We start from the raw sequence: 17,569 nt of genomic DNA on the forward strand, positions 1-17,569 counted from the left end.
AATAATCTTCTAACAGAAAATGAAAATATTAAAGAGATTTCCTGTTATTTAAACATAGTACTCTTTGTTCTTAGAAAATTCTTATGTAGGGCCAGAGTGATACTACAACAGGTAGGGTGCTTGCTTGCCTTGCACATGACTAAATCGGGTTCAATCCCTGGCATCTCATATGGTCCCCCGAGCAACCCCTGAACATTGCAGGGTGTGGCCCAGATCCCCTCTCTATTCCCTTACCCCACCAAATCTTAATGTAGCATGAGTTATTAATAGTTATTTTTGTAATACCTGCTAGAATTCTTTTGTTATACATCTTAATTTCTAATAAGTGCTTACGTTCTTACAGAGTTGTTTTGTTTGTGGGAGAATATCATCTTACAAGGCTATTTTGTTTGTGGGAGATATCAGCTATTGACAAAACCTGCATTAGTAATCCATTCTACTGCAGAGTCTTTGACAGTGGCTATGATTCTAACATGCCTTATGTTCCTCAGTATTTGCTTATAGTCAGATAGTCAGCAAAATGTTTTGCTGCTACCCATTGTCAGCTATTTTATATATATGAGGAATAGTCATATATACATATAAGAAAGTTTCTTCTATAGTGTTCTGGAATGCTCTGTAAATAAATTATACTAAATAAGTAAAAAAAAGTTTTGGTCTACCATGACAGTCTCTATTAAAAATCTGTAGTGGCGCCAGAGCAATAGTTTCATGGGTAGGTTTGTTGTCTTGTATGCAGCTCATACTAGTTTTGATCCCTGACATCCCATATGATATCTAGCCCCATCAGGAGTGATCCCTAAGTGCAGAGTCAGGAGTAAGCACTGAGTATATTCAGGTGTAGCCCAAATTAAAAAGAATAGTGGAATAATGAATATTAAACATAAAACTACTGCCTCGAGGATTTGTGAAAAAAGTTGACATTTTCTGATGTACATACTTGCTGGTTACTATAAATGAATTCTATTTTATATCATGTAAGAATTTAATTGAGTCGAATACTTAACATATGATCTTGATTTGGTTCAGTGTCGATACTTTAGAAATCAGATCCTTCAAGTTTTTTATGATAGATATTTTTAAAAGATTGTGATAGACTCATTTGATATTTAAAATGCTTTTCAGCTGTATTTAATCATAGCAGAGCCAGAAGTAATGTAAATCATTGTACTTTTCAATTAATAACATTAATTTTCACCCTGAATCATAATATATCATTCTACCTTATAAAAAAAACTAACTTTAAAGGAAATGTTTTATACTTCCCTCAAGGCCCTCCCGTTGATCGTCGATTTGCTCAAGCAGGCCCAGTAACGTCTCCATTGGAGACTTTGTTGTTACTGTGTCTGGCATATCGAATACTCTCGGTAGCTTGCCGGGCTCTCCGAGAGGGGCGGAGGACTCGAACTCGGGTCGGCCATGTTGGCCGCATGTAAGGCGAACGCCCTACCGCTGTGCTATCGCTCCAGCCCCTAACATTTCTTTTTTTTTTTTTTTTAATTTTTTTTTTATTAGTCAAACACCATGAGGTACAGTTGTAGATTTACAAATTTTTGTGCTAGGGTTTCTATTATACAATGATCAAATACCCATCCCTCCACCAGTGCCCATTTGCCACCACCATTGATCCCAGTATCCCTCCCACACCCATCCCCCCATCCCACCCTGCCTCTGTGGCAGGGCATTCCCTTTTGTTCTCTCTCCTTTTGGGTGTTGTGGTCTGCAAAAGAGGCATTGAGTGGCAAACATGTTCAGTCCATAGTCTACTTTCGACATGCATCTCCCCTCCTGGGAGGATCCTCCAAACACCCTTTATTTGGTGCTCCCTTCTCTATCTGAGCTGCCCTTTCCCCTAGAATGCCCGGCTGGCCTCTAAGCTATGGAGTAATCCTCCTGGTACTGATCTCATCTATTCTTGGGTATTAATCTCCTATTTTGTTACTTTATATCCCCCAGATGAATGCAATCTTTCTATGTCTATCCCTCTCTTTCTGACTCATTTCGCTTAGCATGATACTTTCCATGTAGTACCACTTGTATGTAAATTTCTTGACTTCATCTTTTCTAACAGCTACATAGTACTCCATTGTGTAGATGTACCAAAGTTTCTTTAACTAGTCATCTGTTCTTGGGCACTCAGGTTTTTTCCAGATTCTGGCTATTGTAAAGAGTGCTGCAATGAACAAACAAGTGCAGATATCACTTCGACTATACATTTTTGCCTCTCTGGGATATATTCCCAGGAGTGGTATTGCTGGGTCAAATGCTTCCCTAACATTTCTTCAACAGAAAATGATAAGTATTTTTATCAGCTACAGATTTTGTTGAACCTTATTTTCTTCCTAATGATAATTTCTGTGTCAAATATGGAAAGACTCTGAACAATTTTTGGAACATTTCTCTTTATCCTGTGAGGGAAAGAAATAAAGATTTACTGTGAAATATGAAAGGACAAATAATAGCATACTGCAATATAACATTTATTCTGCTTGATAAGGCTTAATTTTTTTTTTAATTTGGCTTTTTGGTTCAACACCGGCATTGCTCAGGTGTAACTCGGGTTACTTCTGGCTTTGCACTCAGGAATTACTCCTGATGGTGCTTGGGGGACCATATGGGATACTGGGGATTGATCTCTGGGTTGACCACTATGCAGAGCAAATGTTCTACATGCTATACTATTGGTCCGGCTCCAAGGCTTAATTTTAACTCTTTTTTTCTTTTTCCCTCCACATGGAATAAAAGAAGTCAGAACTAAAAGTACCAAGAAAAAAAAGAACTTTATCTAGCCAATGGCAGTCTCCTCCTGTTGTGCTTATCTTAAAGGATATGGAAAGTTTCACCACAAAAGTGCTGCAAGATTTCATAATTATTGTCAGGTACATGGTATTGCCATATGACTTTTGCACACAATTCTCTTTTTATTAAAAAAAGCTATAATTTTTTCTTATTAGGCCATCCTTTTCAGAGAGTGACAGATAACATGATTTTTAGTTATTTGTAATTGAATATTTGGAGACCTATCACATTTTTATTTCTTTGAAGAAAACGAATATTAATTCTAAACCCAAAAGTTAACCAAATTTTAGAAGCATAATGAGGTAGTATAAAATGTAATATTTCTTACCAAGATTGTCTTTTACTTACCTATAACTGAATCAGTTCCAGGTTGAGATATTTTTCTGAATCATATTTCAAACCTGTTCTTCTATAGAGACTTAATTGCATGTAACCCTACTAAGAGTATTTTCTATGTAGTAATATCTGTTACAGTATTTACAGTGAGAAACTACTTTTTTTCCATATCCTAGAAAAGTTTTTTTTAATATTTACAATGATATAACTAAGCAGTGTCTTATAAAGTAAGCATTAAAATGAAGTTTGTCTTATTTGGAAATATAGTAAACTGAAATTTATTTCCTAAAGAAATTTCACTTTTGTATCTTTCTCTGGAATTTAGTCAGCATCTACATGAATTTCCACTAGTACTCATATTTGGAATTGCTACATCTCCTATTATCATCCACCGTTTGCTTCCTCATGCAGTGTCATCTCTCTTATGTATAGAATTATTTCAGTCATTGTCTTGCAAGGAGCACCTGACAACAATTCTTAATAAGGTAAAAAGAAAAAAATTTTCCAGTGAAACAAGATGAAATGTGTCTAGAATACGTTGTAAAAACAAATCATACGGGACTGGAGTGGTAATACAACAGGGTAGGGTGCACATGGACAACTGTGGTTTGATTCCTGGCAGGCACCACAATTGCTTACCCAAGCATCTCTTGAAGTGGTCCCTCAGCACAGAGGCAGAGGTAATCCTTAAGTAACACTGGGCGTGGCCCCAAAACAAAACAAAATCATGGTGATAGATTACTATATTCCTCCATAATATGTTGAATTTACTCCATGCTTAAATATTTTTATTTAGTGTTTTTATAGTAATACAGTATTTCCTCTTAAGATAATAAACTTTTTGAAAAGAATCATCATATCTGTCTACATCTACTTATCAGTACTTGGTTAAAAAATCTTTTTTAAATAAATATTTATAGAATTTAATTTCTATAATGATGTTTTAATGTTCTATTTCATGTAAAATGATTAGAAGTTTTAGGTGGACTCTTTCCTGTTATGCTGCTAATGGTAAAAAATGCATACTAACATTTTTCTACAATGTGGGTTTATGTTTCTGCTTCAATAGAATATGATATGGGGCTGGGAGTGGATAAGGGGGGTTGTGCAACACCCAAGATGCTCAGGAGCTATTCCCAGCTCTGCTTGTGAGTTACTCTCACTGGTGCTTGGGGGACCATGACACATTGAGGATCAAACTGACATCATGCTAGCAAAACAACTTGGCTATCTCTTCAGCCCCAGAAGTGTGATGTGTGTATGTGTGTATGTGTGAGAGAGAGAGATTTGGGGCCACTTGGTGATGTTCAGGACTTGCTCCTAACTCTGCACTTAGGGATCTTTTCTGGAGGGTTTAGGGAACAATCTGGGGTGCTGGGCATCGAACTTAAGTAGGTCACATGCAAGGCAAGTACCCTACCCACTATACTACCACTGTAGCCCAGAAATACGATTCTTTAGTATTGAATTTAGTATTCCATAAGTTGTTGCTAGTCTTGACTCCTTTGAGGTGTTCTTTATGCTTGTGTTAGGTAAAATAATCACGACCTTCCCTCGTTTTACTAATTTTTTTCTACCTTTTAAAAATGTGTGTGTATGTGTGTGTGTTTTATAAAAGTGGCATCTATCATTTTACTGATATTTTAGAAAAAGTCTGTTTATAGTATTTATTCATCATGGCCAAATTCTATTAACCTTTTTCCACTGTTTTGTTGTAAAACCATTATTCTTAGCTATGGAAATTAGCTGAATAATACAAATTCAACTTTGTTCTGTTTTGTTTGGCTACTTCTGGTCCTGCTCAGCAGCTGTTCCTAGCTCATTGCCGGAAGTCACTCATGGGAATGTTTGGGGGGCCATGAAGTGCAGGGATCAAACTCAAGCCTACTGAATGTAAAGCATATGCTCTAACCCACTAAATTATCTCTCCAGTCCCAAACTCAACTGCTTTATATATTTTTAGGTAGACATCTGTTAATTTTGGGTTTCTCAGGATACAGTACAAAATGTGTTACTTTTTATTAATGTGCATAATTATGGATGAAAATTTTGTGGGATAACAAGAACTATCAAAATCTGTAGCTTCTGGGGCCAAAGAGAAAATGGAGGTGGCTCTTGCTTTGCATATGATCTACCCAGGCTCAGAAGTCTTAGCACCATAGTATGTCCCCACCACCCCCTGCCTGCCCTGGCCAGCCTCCTTCCCCATCCTCCAAATCTGTAACTTAGTCTCTTCTGGTGGAAAAAGAAAGGATTACTTATTAAGGATTAAAAAAGATTATTAAGCATCAAGCATCGAGTGAGAATGATAACCGTCTTTGATTCTGAAGATGTAATGTAGATGACATATTTTGTTATTGTTGAAATTAAAATTGGTTGATACGTTAAAGAACAAGCAACTATTATAGCTTTTGGGGAGGAGGGTCACACCCAGCAATGCTCAGGAGTTACTCTTGGCTCTGGACTCGGGAATTACTTCTGGCGGTGCTCAGGGGACCATATGGCATGCTGGGCATCGAACCCGCGTCAGCCATGTGCAAGGCAGACACCCTACCCACTGTGCTATTGCTCCAGCCCCTGTTATAGCTTTTATAGTTAATGTGTCATAGTATTATCTTGTTTATGCCTAATTTTTGAAGAATAAAATGAGTATTCTTATCCCACCCTTTTATCTCTTTCAGTTACTTCTTACAACTCAGTTTCCCTTTAAACTAAGTGAAAAAGTGTTACAGATTCTGACCAACATTTTTTTGTATCATGATTTCTCAATTCAGAATTTTATAAAAGGACTTCAGGTAAGAAGACATTAATGGACTTGAAATTTCACAAACTAATTCTAAGTAGCATATACAAGTTATTTCATGTGATCATTAAGTTATTGGGGATTTTTGTTTGTTTGTTTTCATTATTATACTGGTCCTTTCTCTATCCTAACTGTGATCATTAAGTTATTGTAAATGGCATGTGTACAATTAAGTAAATTTGTTTTTCATTTCAGAAGTTCCCAAACTTAGTTGACCTACCACCCTGTTTTCAGGGAAGGGGTGGGGAGAGAGAGAGAGAGAGAGACAGAGAGACAGAGAGAGAGACTAAGCAACCCCCTGGAAATCTACTTTCTCTAAGGGAACAGACATCCCCCAATTGCACCTGAGATGACTCCTGTGCCCCTGGATTGTTACAGAGGCCCTTCCCAACCAGGGGATTGGTATCAGGCACTTTGTGAAACACTGTTTTAGATACATCATTTCTGTTGTTCCTTTGCAGCAGAATGTAGAGAACACATTATTTAGGATATCAGAATTGAAAAAAGAGCTATCTCCAGTGATTTTTTTTTTAATAAAGGTGACCACCTGTGATGGTGGAGAAATAGTCATTCCTAGGGCCTAATATTTTAATGTTCAGCCAGGTGGTGGTGCTTAGACTTGGACATCTGGTCGAGCAGTGCAGAGAGAACACCAGGACTGTACCCATTGATGTTTAGAATTGCTGGGGGAAGCAGGGTGGTGTACAATGTGCTAGGGCTCAAATACAGAAACTCACATATTAAGCAAGTGCTCTTTCATTTGCACCATCTCTCAGGCCCTCACTGTAGAGGCTCTTGATTATTTTATCAGTAAGGAGTAAAAGTTTTTTGTTTTGTTTTGTTTTGTTTTTAATAGGGTGGGGGGGAGGTGTTTAGGACATAGCCAGTGGTGCTTGGTGCCTAGCCCTGGCTTTCTGTTTACCAGTGGTTCTTTGGTAATCATACAATACTGAGGATCTGTAGGACCTGAACTTCTAATATGCAAAGCGGATTCATTGAAGGAGACAAAAGATTCCCAGCATCCCACATGGTCCCCTGAGCACCGCCAGGAGTAATTCCTGAGTGCAAAGCCAGGAGTAACCCCTGTGCATTGCTGGGTGTGACATAAAAAGAAATGCATTATTTCTGCACAATTTATCATAATCTTATTATGTCTTCAATTTTATTAATGTGCTAATATTTTTGCAATGTTAGCACTTTGGGAAGGTCTCCCAACCAGTACTTAGGGGCCCTGGGGGCCACATTCATAGTTCTCAGTTGTCAGTGCTTTGAAGATAACTTACCTGGGAATTCCATAGCAGAATAGAAGTGTACAGTCCTGGTGTTCTCTCTGCACTGCTCGACCAGATGGCCAAGTCTAAACACCACCACCAGGCTGAACACTTATATCAGGCCCCAGGAATGACCCCTTCCCTTCCTCTAGCACCACAGGTAGTTGCCTCTATTTAAAAAAAGAAAAAGAAAAAAACAGAATCACTGGAGTAGAGATAGCTCTTTTTTTTCAATTCTGATATCCTAAATAATGTGTTCTCTACATTCTGCTGCAAAAGAACAGCAGAAATGGTGTATGTAAAACAGTGTTTCACAAAGTGTCTGACACCTGCTGGCCAGCAGGTTGAAACTAGAAAAGCGTTCCAGGCAAAGGCAATAACAGAGAAGGAGAATTCTATTGTATTAGAAGGCTCCCATGTGGGGGGTGTGTGTGTGTGTGTGTGTGTGTGTGTGTGTGTGTGTGTGTGTGTGTGTGTGTTGGGGAATCGGTGGATGGGGAGGTGGGAGGAGGGATGGGGGTTTGGGACTAATACCAGGGCTTCACACAAGAGGTATACAATTTAGGACAACAGTCTTGGCCTCAATTAGAGGACTCTTGTAATAATTCTATAATTCTAGACAAAATACGAAAAAGGCTAAATTAAACTAGTGATAATTATTCTAGAGAGGATGAAACAAATTTAAGGATGTGAAGTCAGAAGAACCTGAGATTAAGGGGATGATAGACTGTGTAAGAGGATGTTAGACACACAGTAGCTTGACAGGTTTATTAGCAGTTGACACTTGTTTTTTTTTTTAAGTGTACTACTTTTACAATGCCAATGAATGTTAGGAAAGGATGAGTTTCTCTTTGAGCATAGTTAATTTAAGGCTGTGTTGGATATAAAATCTTGGTATTTGGGTGAAAGATCTGTACTACAAATATCAAAGATGGTTGTTGATGTTATGTGGATGAATCACCCAGATAAATAAAAAATTGATTAAATAAGGAATCCCAAGGTCACCCTGCTGTAGAGGAGTGAGCTATATAAAAAGCTAAAGTCAATAAGAAAGCCAATAAAAAAATAGAATATCTTTTTTAACTTAAATCACTTTAGAAGTAAAGTGAAAAAAGAGTCAGGAAATGTAAGTCTGTAATCTCAAATATTGAGGAAGTGAGTAAAGAAAAGGACCATTAACCAGATGTCTTAATCTTTGTTGGTCTTAGTTTCATTTGTAAAGTAAGGGATAAGATTAGATGATTTTATAGATTTTGATCATTGACAAAGACTTCCCTGCTTTTTCCAGGCACTAAAACAATTGTTTACACTGTTCTATTAATATGTTCTATTCTCACTTTGTATTTGAAGAAGAGACTTAGGTAAAGTAGCTTGGCCAAGACTTCATACTTAACAAGTAGCAGAGCTTTTAGACCCCTCTCATCCATCTTTCCTAATCATTAGTGGGAGATATATGTGAGTCCTGGTTTCATATTTGGCAACTACCTTGTTAATTATCCTGTTAGAAAATGAGAACACAGCGGGTAGGGCATCTGCCTTGCACGCGGCCGACCCGGGTTCTATTCCCAGCATCCCATATGGTCCCCTGAGCACGGCCAGGAGTGATTCCTGAGTGCAGAGCCAGGAGTAACCCCTGTGCATCGCCGGGTGTGACCCAAAAAGCAAAAAAAAAAAAAAAAATGAGAACATACTTGGACAATACAGTTTTTTTTAATTTTAGGATTGATGGTTTACAATATTGCTAATGGCAGGGTTTCATGAATAACACATTCCAGCACCACACCCTCCACCATCTTCCACTGTTGTTCAGTATCCCTCCGCCTTCCAGTTCTATCCACACCACATCCCCTCCCTGTGGTAAACTTCTCACTGAAGATCAGAGAGATCATTATGTTAGACCGTATAATCCTAGCAGTTGCTGTGTAAATCTAGAGCAGTGCTGGGGTGGCCTTAGTGGTCCTAGGACAAGCAGCACTACATCCTCTTGCCCAAGTAGTGAGTTGCCAGGTTTTTTATTTTGTTTTTGTTTTTGTTATTTTGGGGGGAGGGTCACACCTGGCAATGCTCAGGGGTTACTCCTGGCTCTGCACTCAAGAATTACTCCTGGCGTTGCTCAGGGCACCATATGGGATGCTGGGGATCGACCCCAGTTGTCCACATGCAGGGCAAACACCGCTCCTGCTGTATTATCAGTCCGGCCCTGAACTGTCAGTTTGAAGGCCATGAGTCATTGAAAATGGTCCCCAGGGCCCCTAAGTACTGGTTGGAAGACCCTCCCAAAGTGCTAACATTGCAAAAATATTACCACATTAATAAAATTGAAGACATAATAAGATGATAAATTGTGCAGAAATAATGCATTTCTTTGTATGTCATACCCAGCAATGCATAGGGATTACTCCTGGCTTTGCACTCAGGAATTACTCCTGGCGGTGCCCAGGGGACCATATGGGATGCTGGGAATCGAACACAGTCAGTTGCTTGCAAGTTAAATGCCTTACCCACTGTACTATCGCTCCAGCCCCAAAATAATGCATTTCTTGCAAATGAACTTTTGCTTTCTGTTTTGTCCTTTGTTTTATTTTGGGATTAGACTATCACTTTTTTTGCCCTACAGCCTTAGAGAATAGACTCTTTGGGATAATTTTCCCCTCTCTCTGGCTATCTGGTCCTTTCGCAAGTACAGTAATTCATTATCAGGTTACCTAGGAAAGGTAAAATTCAAGATTGCTGATTCTTGTCAGCCAGATTCTTAAGTCTATATATACCCTAACATATTTTGTTAAATTTGAAATGAGGAAGTGACTAGGATTTACCCACACACAATCTGAAGAAATGTCTCATCAGTATCTAGGTATATGGAAAAGCTAAACTGCTCATCAGAGTTTTTTGACATTCGGACAGTTGTGTAAGGTGTATCTTACCAATTATGGTCAAATCTGGAAAGCTATCTCCTCCTAAACTATAGAGACTACATTTTAATAACTAGAATACATTTATTAGATACTGTATGATATTTTTTCCCTGGGATAAAACCAAATTTAAAAGAATACATTTTTATTAACCATTTCTCACTTATCTTTGTGCTTTTACAAGTAGCCGAAGCTTCTACCATCATAACATTATTTAGCAGTTTAATTTTACAATGATTTTTGGATCAGGATTTTATGAGTATTTGAATATATATTTGACCAGTACTATTTAAATCTTGTCTACTGATGACCCTGAAAAGGGCAACATTGGTGAATGCTTCCAGAAATTTCTCTGGTTCCTTGTGCTTTTAATTTTGAGCTATTTTTTGGTTGTTACATGTTCATAAACATTTTACTGTTGCCAAATGTTTCAGGAGCTTCCTACATTCAGTTATATGATCCCCTTTAGATTTGCTACCATAATTTAAGAAGGTCGCCTGTTAGGTCCTAGATCACTGCCACATTAACAGTGATTTTGAATTGCTTCTGCAGGTGACTAATTTATTTATTTTTGTTTTATTTTTTTAATTATACTTAAGCTATTATAGTTTTCTGACCTTGTCTGCAAAACTATAGTCTTAAAACAATAAAGGTACAGTCTTAAAACAAGAAAAGCTGTTTATACATTAGTTTGCAGTATTACATACATTAGTACTTTAAATGTTTGCTGTTAGAAAAAATGTTGAGGGGCCAGAGCAAAGTACAGCAGGTAGGGTACTTGCCTTGCATGTGTCTGACCCAGGTTCAATCCCCTGCACTGTCCATAGTAATTTCTCAGTGTATAGCTACAAGTAATTTTTTTTTCTTTTCGGATCACACCCGGCGATGCACAGGGGTTAATCCTGGTTCTGCACTCAGGAATTACCGCTGGTGGTACTCAGGGGGCCATATGGGATGCTGGGAATTGAACCCAGGTCAGCCGTGTGCAAGGTAAAGTAATTTTTGAGTGTTCCAGAGTGTGGCCCCAAAACAAAAACCCCAAAATATAAAATATTGAAACATAGTGTAAAAGACTTACTGAGGTGCAGAGAGATATTATAGTGAGTAAGGCATTTTGCCTTTCACGCAAGCTGACCCAGATTTGATCTCCAGCACCACATAGGTCCCCTGAACACTAACAGGAGTAAGCCCTGAGCACAGCCAGATGTGGCCCCTCCTCCCCAAAAAAGAAAGATATACTGATAAAAACATAACATATTTAATTTTCACATTTCTTTCAGCTTTCTCTATTAGAGCATTTCTATTCTCAGCCCCTCAGTGTTCTGTGCTGTAATCTTCCAGAGGCCAAAAGGAGAATAAATCTTTTATCAGATAATCAATGTGAAAATATCCGACGTCTTCCATCATTCAGAAGGTAAAACAAGAAGTGCACATTTTACACATTTTCTAATAGAGTTTGGGGCAAAGGAAAGTAGAAATGCCTTTTTATTTTGCTTGGAGCAAACTTAATTTCTTTTGTATTTGTGAAATTTTTTTTGTTGTATTTGAAATTTTGGCATAAAGAGAAGTGTTTTTAAAAGGGGATATAATGTTCATTATTAACTTCTGTAGGTAATAGTCTGGGGATTTTGGCTTTTGTTTATGACTAGTCTCTTGGATTATAAAGTACAGCTGATAGACATAATTAAAAATTACCATTAATCATGACTGTAATTTTGAATAATGTTTGAGAAGATAAGAAAAGAATGTGGCAACCAATCTAGGTTTCTCCTTTTTATGCCGTTCAAATACTTAGAATGTTTAATTTTCTTTTTGTTTATGGGATGGTAAAAATTTTAGGCACGTGGAAATGCAAGCTACAGAAAAACAAGTGGCACTATTGACCGGTGAGAGATTTTTGAAGGTAGGAATGTAATTATGTTTGTTTTGCATGTTTTCCTTCATGAAAAATAATATGCACATACTGCATATTGAATTAATCATATAAAACATTTCTATTACTGAGACACATTTTGAACTATGAGGTTCTAGGTCTCATAATTACAGAATGTTACTTTTAAAAGATGACACACAAAGTCTAGTTCTGAAATATTAGACTTTTTTTAAATCAAGGAAAAAATGTTAACTAGAACACTGGTTTTTTCCTGAGGTCTGTTTGGAAAGCACTTTTATTTTTCGTCTTTTCATGTAGCATTTCAGAATCTGTGTGCAATCTCATTTTAATGTTCTTTTAAAGATTGTCATAAATAAAAACACATAGAAACCCTGCAGCTTGAGACCCACTGCTAAGTAAATATTGACTTGAAAAAAAAAAATTACACTTGGTAATTCCAGAAAATGAAGTAATAGGCTCAGAAAATATGAGTTATACCTGCAACAAAGGACTATCAAATGGATATTCTTTCTTTTTTGAATAAATAATGTTTGGACAATGTACATAATTCAGAAGCAAAGACATTATACTGTACAGAGACTGCCTCCACATCCCTTCTGCCTCCATTGCCTACTTCCCCTCCCTGGGATGTAGCCAGTGTTACTGGTTTCTTATATTTTGTTATGCACTTTATCTTGGAAACATTCTGTGTTTGAACCAGAGATTGACTGGCATAGCATTCTATTGGCTATCTTCATTTTATTTTACAAGTTGTTCACTGATAGAATATTAGAAAAAGGCCACACTTATTTTCATACTCTTTAGGCATTTTTAAGGAAAAAGTAGTTATGAATTTCTAATAAAATTAATAGAGATTCAACGGTCATGGTCCTCCCGTTACTCATCGATTTTGCTCCAGCGGGCCCAGTAACATTGTGAGACTTGTTACTGTGTTTGGCATATCGAATACGTCACGGGGAGCTTGCCAGGCTTTGCTGTGCAGGCGAGATACTCTCGGTAGCTTGCCAAGCTCTCCGAGAGGGGCGGAGGAATCGAACTCGGGTCAGCCATTTTTGCTGCATGCAAGGCTAACCCCCTACCCGCTGTGCTATCGCTCCAGCACAATAGAGATTCAAAGTAAACCCTAATGATAAATATGAATTTTGCTGGTAACATACTATTTTTAGATTTTGAATAAAATAATTTTTGTTCCTAGAGGGCATTTGTTTAGTTCTAAATACTAATGACCTTTTTTTTAAATAAATTCTAAAAAAATACTGTGAATAGCTTTTTTTTTTTTGCTTTTTTTATTAGTGAGACACCATGAGGTACAGTTGTAGATTTATAATTTTTTGTGCTTGGGTTTGATTATACAATGATCAGATACCCATCCCTCCACCAGTGCCCATTTTCCACCACCATGGATAATATCCCCCCCACCCCCATCCCCCCTTCCCCCCCTGCCTCTGTGGCAGGGCAATCCCCTGTGTTCTCTCTCTCCTTTTGGGTGTTGTGGTCTGCAAAAGAGGCATTGAGTGGCAAACATGTTCAGTCCATAGTCTACTTTCGACATGCATCTCCCCTCCTGGGAGGATCCTCCAAACACCCTTTATTTGGTGTTCCCTTCTCTATCTGAGCTGCCCTTTCCTCTAGAATGCCCGACTGGCCACTAAGCTATGGAGTAATCCTCCTGGTGCTGATCTCAGCTATTCTTGGGTATTAATCTCATATTTTGTTACTTTATATCCCCCAGATGAATGCAATCTTTCTATGTCTATCCCTCTCTTTCTGACTCATTTCGCTTAACATGATACTTTCCATATTGTACCACTTGTATGTAAATTTCATGACTTCATCTTTTCTAACAGCTACATAATACTCCATTGTGTAGATGTACCAAAGTTTCTTTAACCAGTCATCTGTTCTTGGGCATTCAGGTTTCTTCCAGTTTCTGGCTATTGTAAAGAGTGCTGCAATGAACAAACAAGTGCAGATGTCACTTCGACTATACATTTTTGCCTCTCTGGGATATATTCCCAGGAGTGGTATTGCTGGGTCAAATGGGAGCTCAATTTCTAATTTTTTGAGAATCGTCCATACTGTTTTCCAGAAGGGCTGAACCAGTCGACATTCCCACCAACAGTGAAGAAGTGTCCCTTTCTCGCCACATCCGCGCCAGCATCGGTTGCTTTTGTTCTTTTGAATGTGGGCCAGTCTCTGAGGTGTGAGATGGTATCTCATTGTGGTTTTGATCTGCATCTCCCTGATGATTAATGATGTAGAGCATTTTCTCATGTGCTTTTTTGCCATTCGGATTTCTTCTTTGAGAAAGTTTCTGTTCATTTCATTGCCCCATTTTTGGATGGGGTTGGATGTTTTCTTCTTGTGGAGTTTAACCAGTATTTTGTATATCCTGGATATCAACCCCTTGTCAGATGTGTATTCGGCAAATATCCTTTCCCATTCTGTAGACTGTCTTTGTATTTTGGTCACTGTTTCTTTGGAGGTGCAGAAGCTTCTTAGTTTAAGATAGTCCCATTTATCTATCTCTGTTTTCACTTGCTCAGTCAGTGGCGTGGCATCTTTGAAGATACCATTAGCTTCAATGTCATGGAGGGTTTTGCCAACTTTGTCTTCAATGTACCTTATGGTTTCTGGTTTGATGTTGAGGTCTTTAATCCATTTTGATCTTACTTTTGTACATGGTGTTAGGCAGAGTTCTGAGCCCATTTTTTTGCATGTAGCCGTCCAGTGATGCCAGCACAATTTGTTAAAGAGGCTTTCCTTACTCCACTTCACATTACTTGCACCTTTATCAAAGATTAGATGATCATATGATTGAGGGGAGATGTCAGTGTATTCAACCCTGTTCCATTGGTCTGCAGCTCTGCCTTTGTTCCAGTACCATGCTGTTTTAATTATTACTGCTTTGTAGTACAGTTTGAAGTTCAGGAGGTTGATTCCTCCCATTTTCTTTTTCCCAAGAATTGCTTTAGCTATTCGTGGGGGCTTATTGTTCCATATAAATTTCAGGAGTGTTTGCTCCATTTCTTTGAAGAATGTCATGGGTATCCTTATAGGGATTGCATTGAATTTATACAATGCTTTTGGTAGTATTGCCATTTTGACAATGTTAAGTCTCCTGACCCATGAGCAGGGGATATCTTTCCATTTCCTCATGTCCTCTTTTATTTCCTGAAGTAGCGTTTTGTAGTTTTCTTTGTACAGGTCCTTTACTTCCTTAGTTTAGCTGATTCCTAAGTACTTGATTTTCTGGGGCACAATTGTGAACGGGATTGTTTTTTTCATGTGTGAATAGCTTTAATCAAATATTATTTGTAATGTAGAATCTGTCCTGGGCGATAATGTTATTTGGTTTAATAATCATTTTTATTATCTTTAACCTTTGAGAGTAATATAGAAAATCCTGAAATCCTAATGCGGGTAATTTTGGTAGGGAGAAAACTTAGAAATCAGTGGAAATGGTTGTGTGCTTGTTTACTGTGTCATTTAAGATTAGATACATTAGGGCTGAGTCAGCTGGTTGCCAGGTGCATTTCCTGCCAGGGCTTTCTGTCAAGAGTGTATTTTTAGAAGCCAGGAATAGATTTTTTTTTCAAGATGGAAAGAGAGTTTATTAAGTCATACGATGATCACAAGAAGCATGAGTTTGTCTTGACTCAAAGGAGTAAAAGGCCAGAAATATATTTTCTAAATGCACTTTAACGTTTAAGATGACAGAGAGAGGGAGCAGAAGAGATAATACTTTTGTTTTGCATGCTGCCAAGTACAGTTTTATATTCAACACCACATATGTCTCCCTGAATAGTACCAGGATGGTCCCTGAGTTCAGAGCTGGAATAAGCTCTGAGCACTAGTGGGTGTCCTTCCACCTCCCCCCCAACCAAAAAATAAAAAAGGTGATTTTATATTTTAGACTGTACTTCAAGAAAGAGATTGACATTTTTCTAAACTTTTCAGTGACTTTCTACATTTTTTATTCTGTGTTTTTGCCTTTATTTACGTAGTGTTTGTTCTTGTTACTCTTATTAGCTATTTGTTATTTACTGTCTGCCATATTCATTTAGGATTGCATATATTTTTAAAGGCATGGTTTCTTTTTATACTTGATTATTGTAGTTAAAGTAGTATGTTTATAATAGTGTTAACATTTATGATTAAATTGAGGTATTAGTTACTACACCACCAGAAGGCTCAGGATGCACCAACAATGTAAAGTCATAACATTTGATTTAACAAATGAGAAAGGTGAAAGAACACACAAATTTGCTCCCTTATTCTGAAAAGGTTTCCTGAGGATGCCTGCCTTAGTCAAAGGGCAGAAGATGTTTATGAAAAAACAAGTGTATTGACTCATTTTTCTAGTTGTGAGTGACAGTATCTTTAATTTTTTTTTAATGTATTTTATTTTTTGTTTTTTTGGACCGCACGAGGTAATGCTTGGGGGGTTACTACTGGCTCTGCACTCCTGGCGTTTCCCTGGGGGATCATATGGGATGCCAGGGACAGAACATAGGTGGCTGCATGCAAGGCAAGCATGCTGTTTTACCCTACCCTTGGTACTCTCTCCAACTACTTAATATTTACTTATTTATTTATTTGGGCTGGAGTGATAGCATAGTGGGTAGGGCGTTTGCCTTGCACGTGGCTGACCTGGATTCGATTCCTCCGCCCCTCTCGGAGAGCCTGGCAAGCTACCGAGAGTATTCTGCCCACACAGCAAAGCCTGGCAAGCTACCCATGACGTATTCCATATGACAAAAACAGTCACAAGTCTCACAATGAAGATGTTACTGGTGCCCGCTCAAGAAAATCGATGAACAACGGAAGGACAGGACAGTACAGGACAGGATTTATTTGGTATTTGGGCCATGCCTGGCAATGCACAGGGGTTTCTCCTGGCTCTGCACTCAGGAATCATTCCTCCCTGTCCTCAGGGGACCATATGGGATGCTGGGGATTGAACCTGGGTCAACTGCTTGCAAGGTAAATGCCCTACCCTACCTGCTGTACTATTGCTCTTGCTCCCAGTATAACTTTTATAACTTTTTTCTGTACTTTAGGAAAAACATATGGTAGTCAATTCTATATGTAATTTACCACAGAAGATTAATTGGGGAAAAGACTATATGGTAATAAGTGTAGCACTGCGTGATACAGGGAATATACTATCAACATCAGAAGTCTTGCATTTGATTTCCAACTTTATATCTACTTAAGAAATTCACTGTATTAAAGCCTCAATTTCCTTTCTCTAAAATGGAATGAATTTTTCAGTATGAGACTCTTGAAAGTTAGTAGTTATCTATACAGCAAGTGAGGTTAGGGCCAGAGAGATAGTATAAAATGCAGGGAGCTTGCCTTACATAAATACAATAAAGGGCTGGAGTGATAATACAGTAGGTAGGGGTTTGCTTTACATGCGGCCGACTGGGGTGTGGTCCCTGGCATCTTGTATGGTTTCCTGAGCACCACCAGGAGTAATTCCTGAGTGCAGAGCTAGGAGTAACCTGAGCATTGCCAGGCATAATTCAAAAAGCAAAAAGATTAATAA

The 17,569-nt window shown here is 38.1% G+C and overlaps 1 protein-coding gene across 6 annotated transcripts in view; it reads left to right on the forward strand.

The window, feature by feature from the left end:
- The window catches only part of ORC3 (origin recognition complex subunit 3), a 59,852-nt gene that overhangs the window by 18,554 nt on the left and 23,729 nt on the right, over positions 1–17,569 (forward strand). For all 6 annotated transcript variants that reach the window (XM_056125085.1, XM_056125083.1, XM_056125089.1 and 3 more), the window contains 5 exons: positions 2,746–2,879; positions 3,461–3,620; positions 5,817–5,930; positions 11,402–11,535; positions 11,961–12,024. In XM_056125085.1, coding sequence (XP_055981060.1) covers positions 2,746–2,879; positions 3,461–3,620; positions 5,817–5,930; positions 11,402–11,535; positions 11,961–12,024 — 606 coding nt within the window. The remainder of the gene's footprint in view (positions 1–2,745; positions 2,880–3,460; positions 3,621–5,816; positions 5,931–11,401; positions 11,536–11,960; positions 12,025–17,569) is intronic.

Source organism: Sorex fumeus, unplaced genomic scaffold (assembly GCF_029834395.1).
Source record: "Sorex fumeus unplaced genomic scaffold, SorFum_2.1 ptg000054l, whole genome shotgun sequence".
Classification (NCBI taxonomy): domain Eukaryota; kingdom Metazoa; phylum Chordata; class Mammalia; order Eulipotyphla; family Soricidae; genus Sorex; species Sorex fumeus.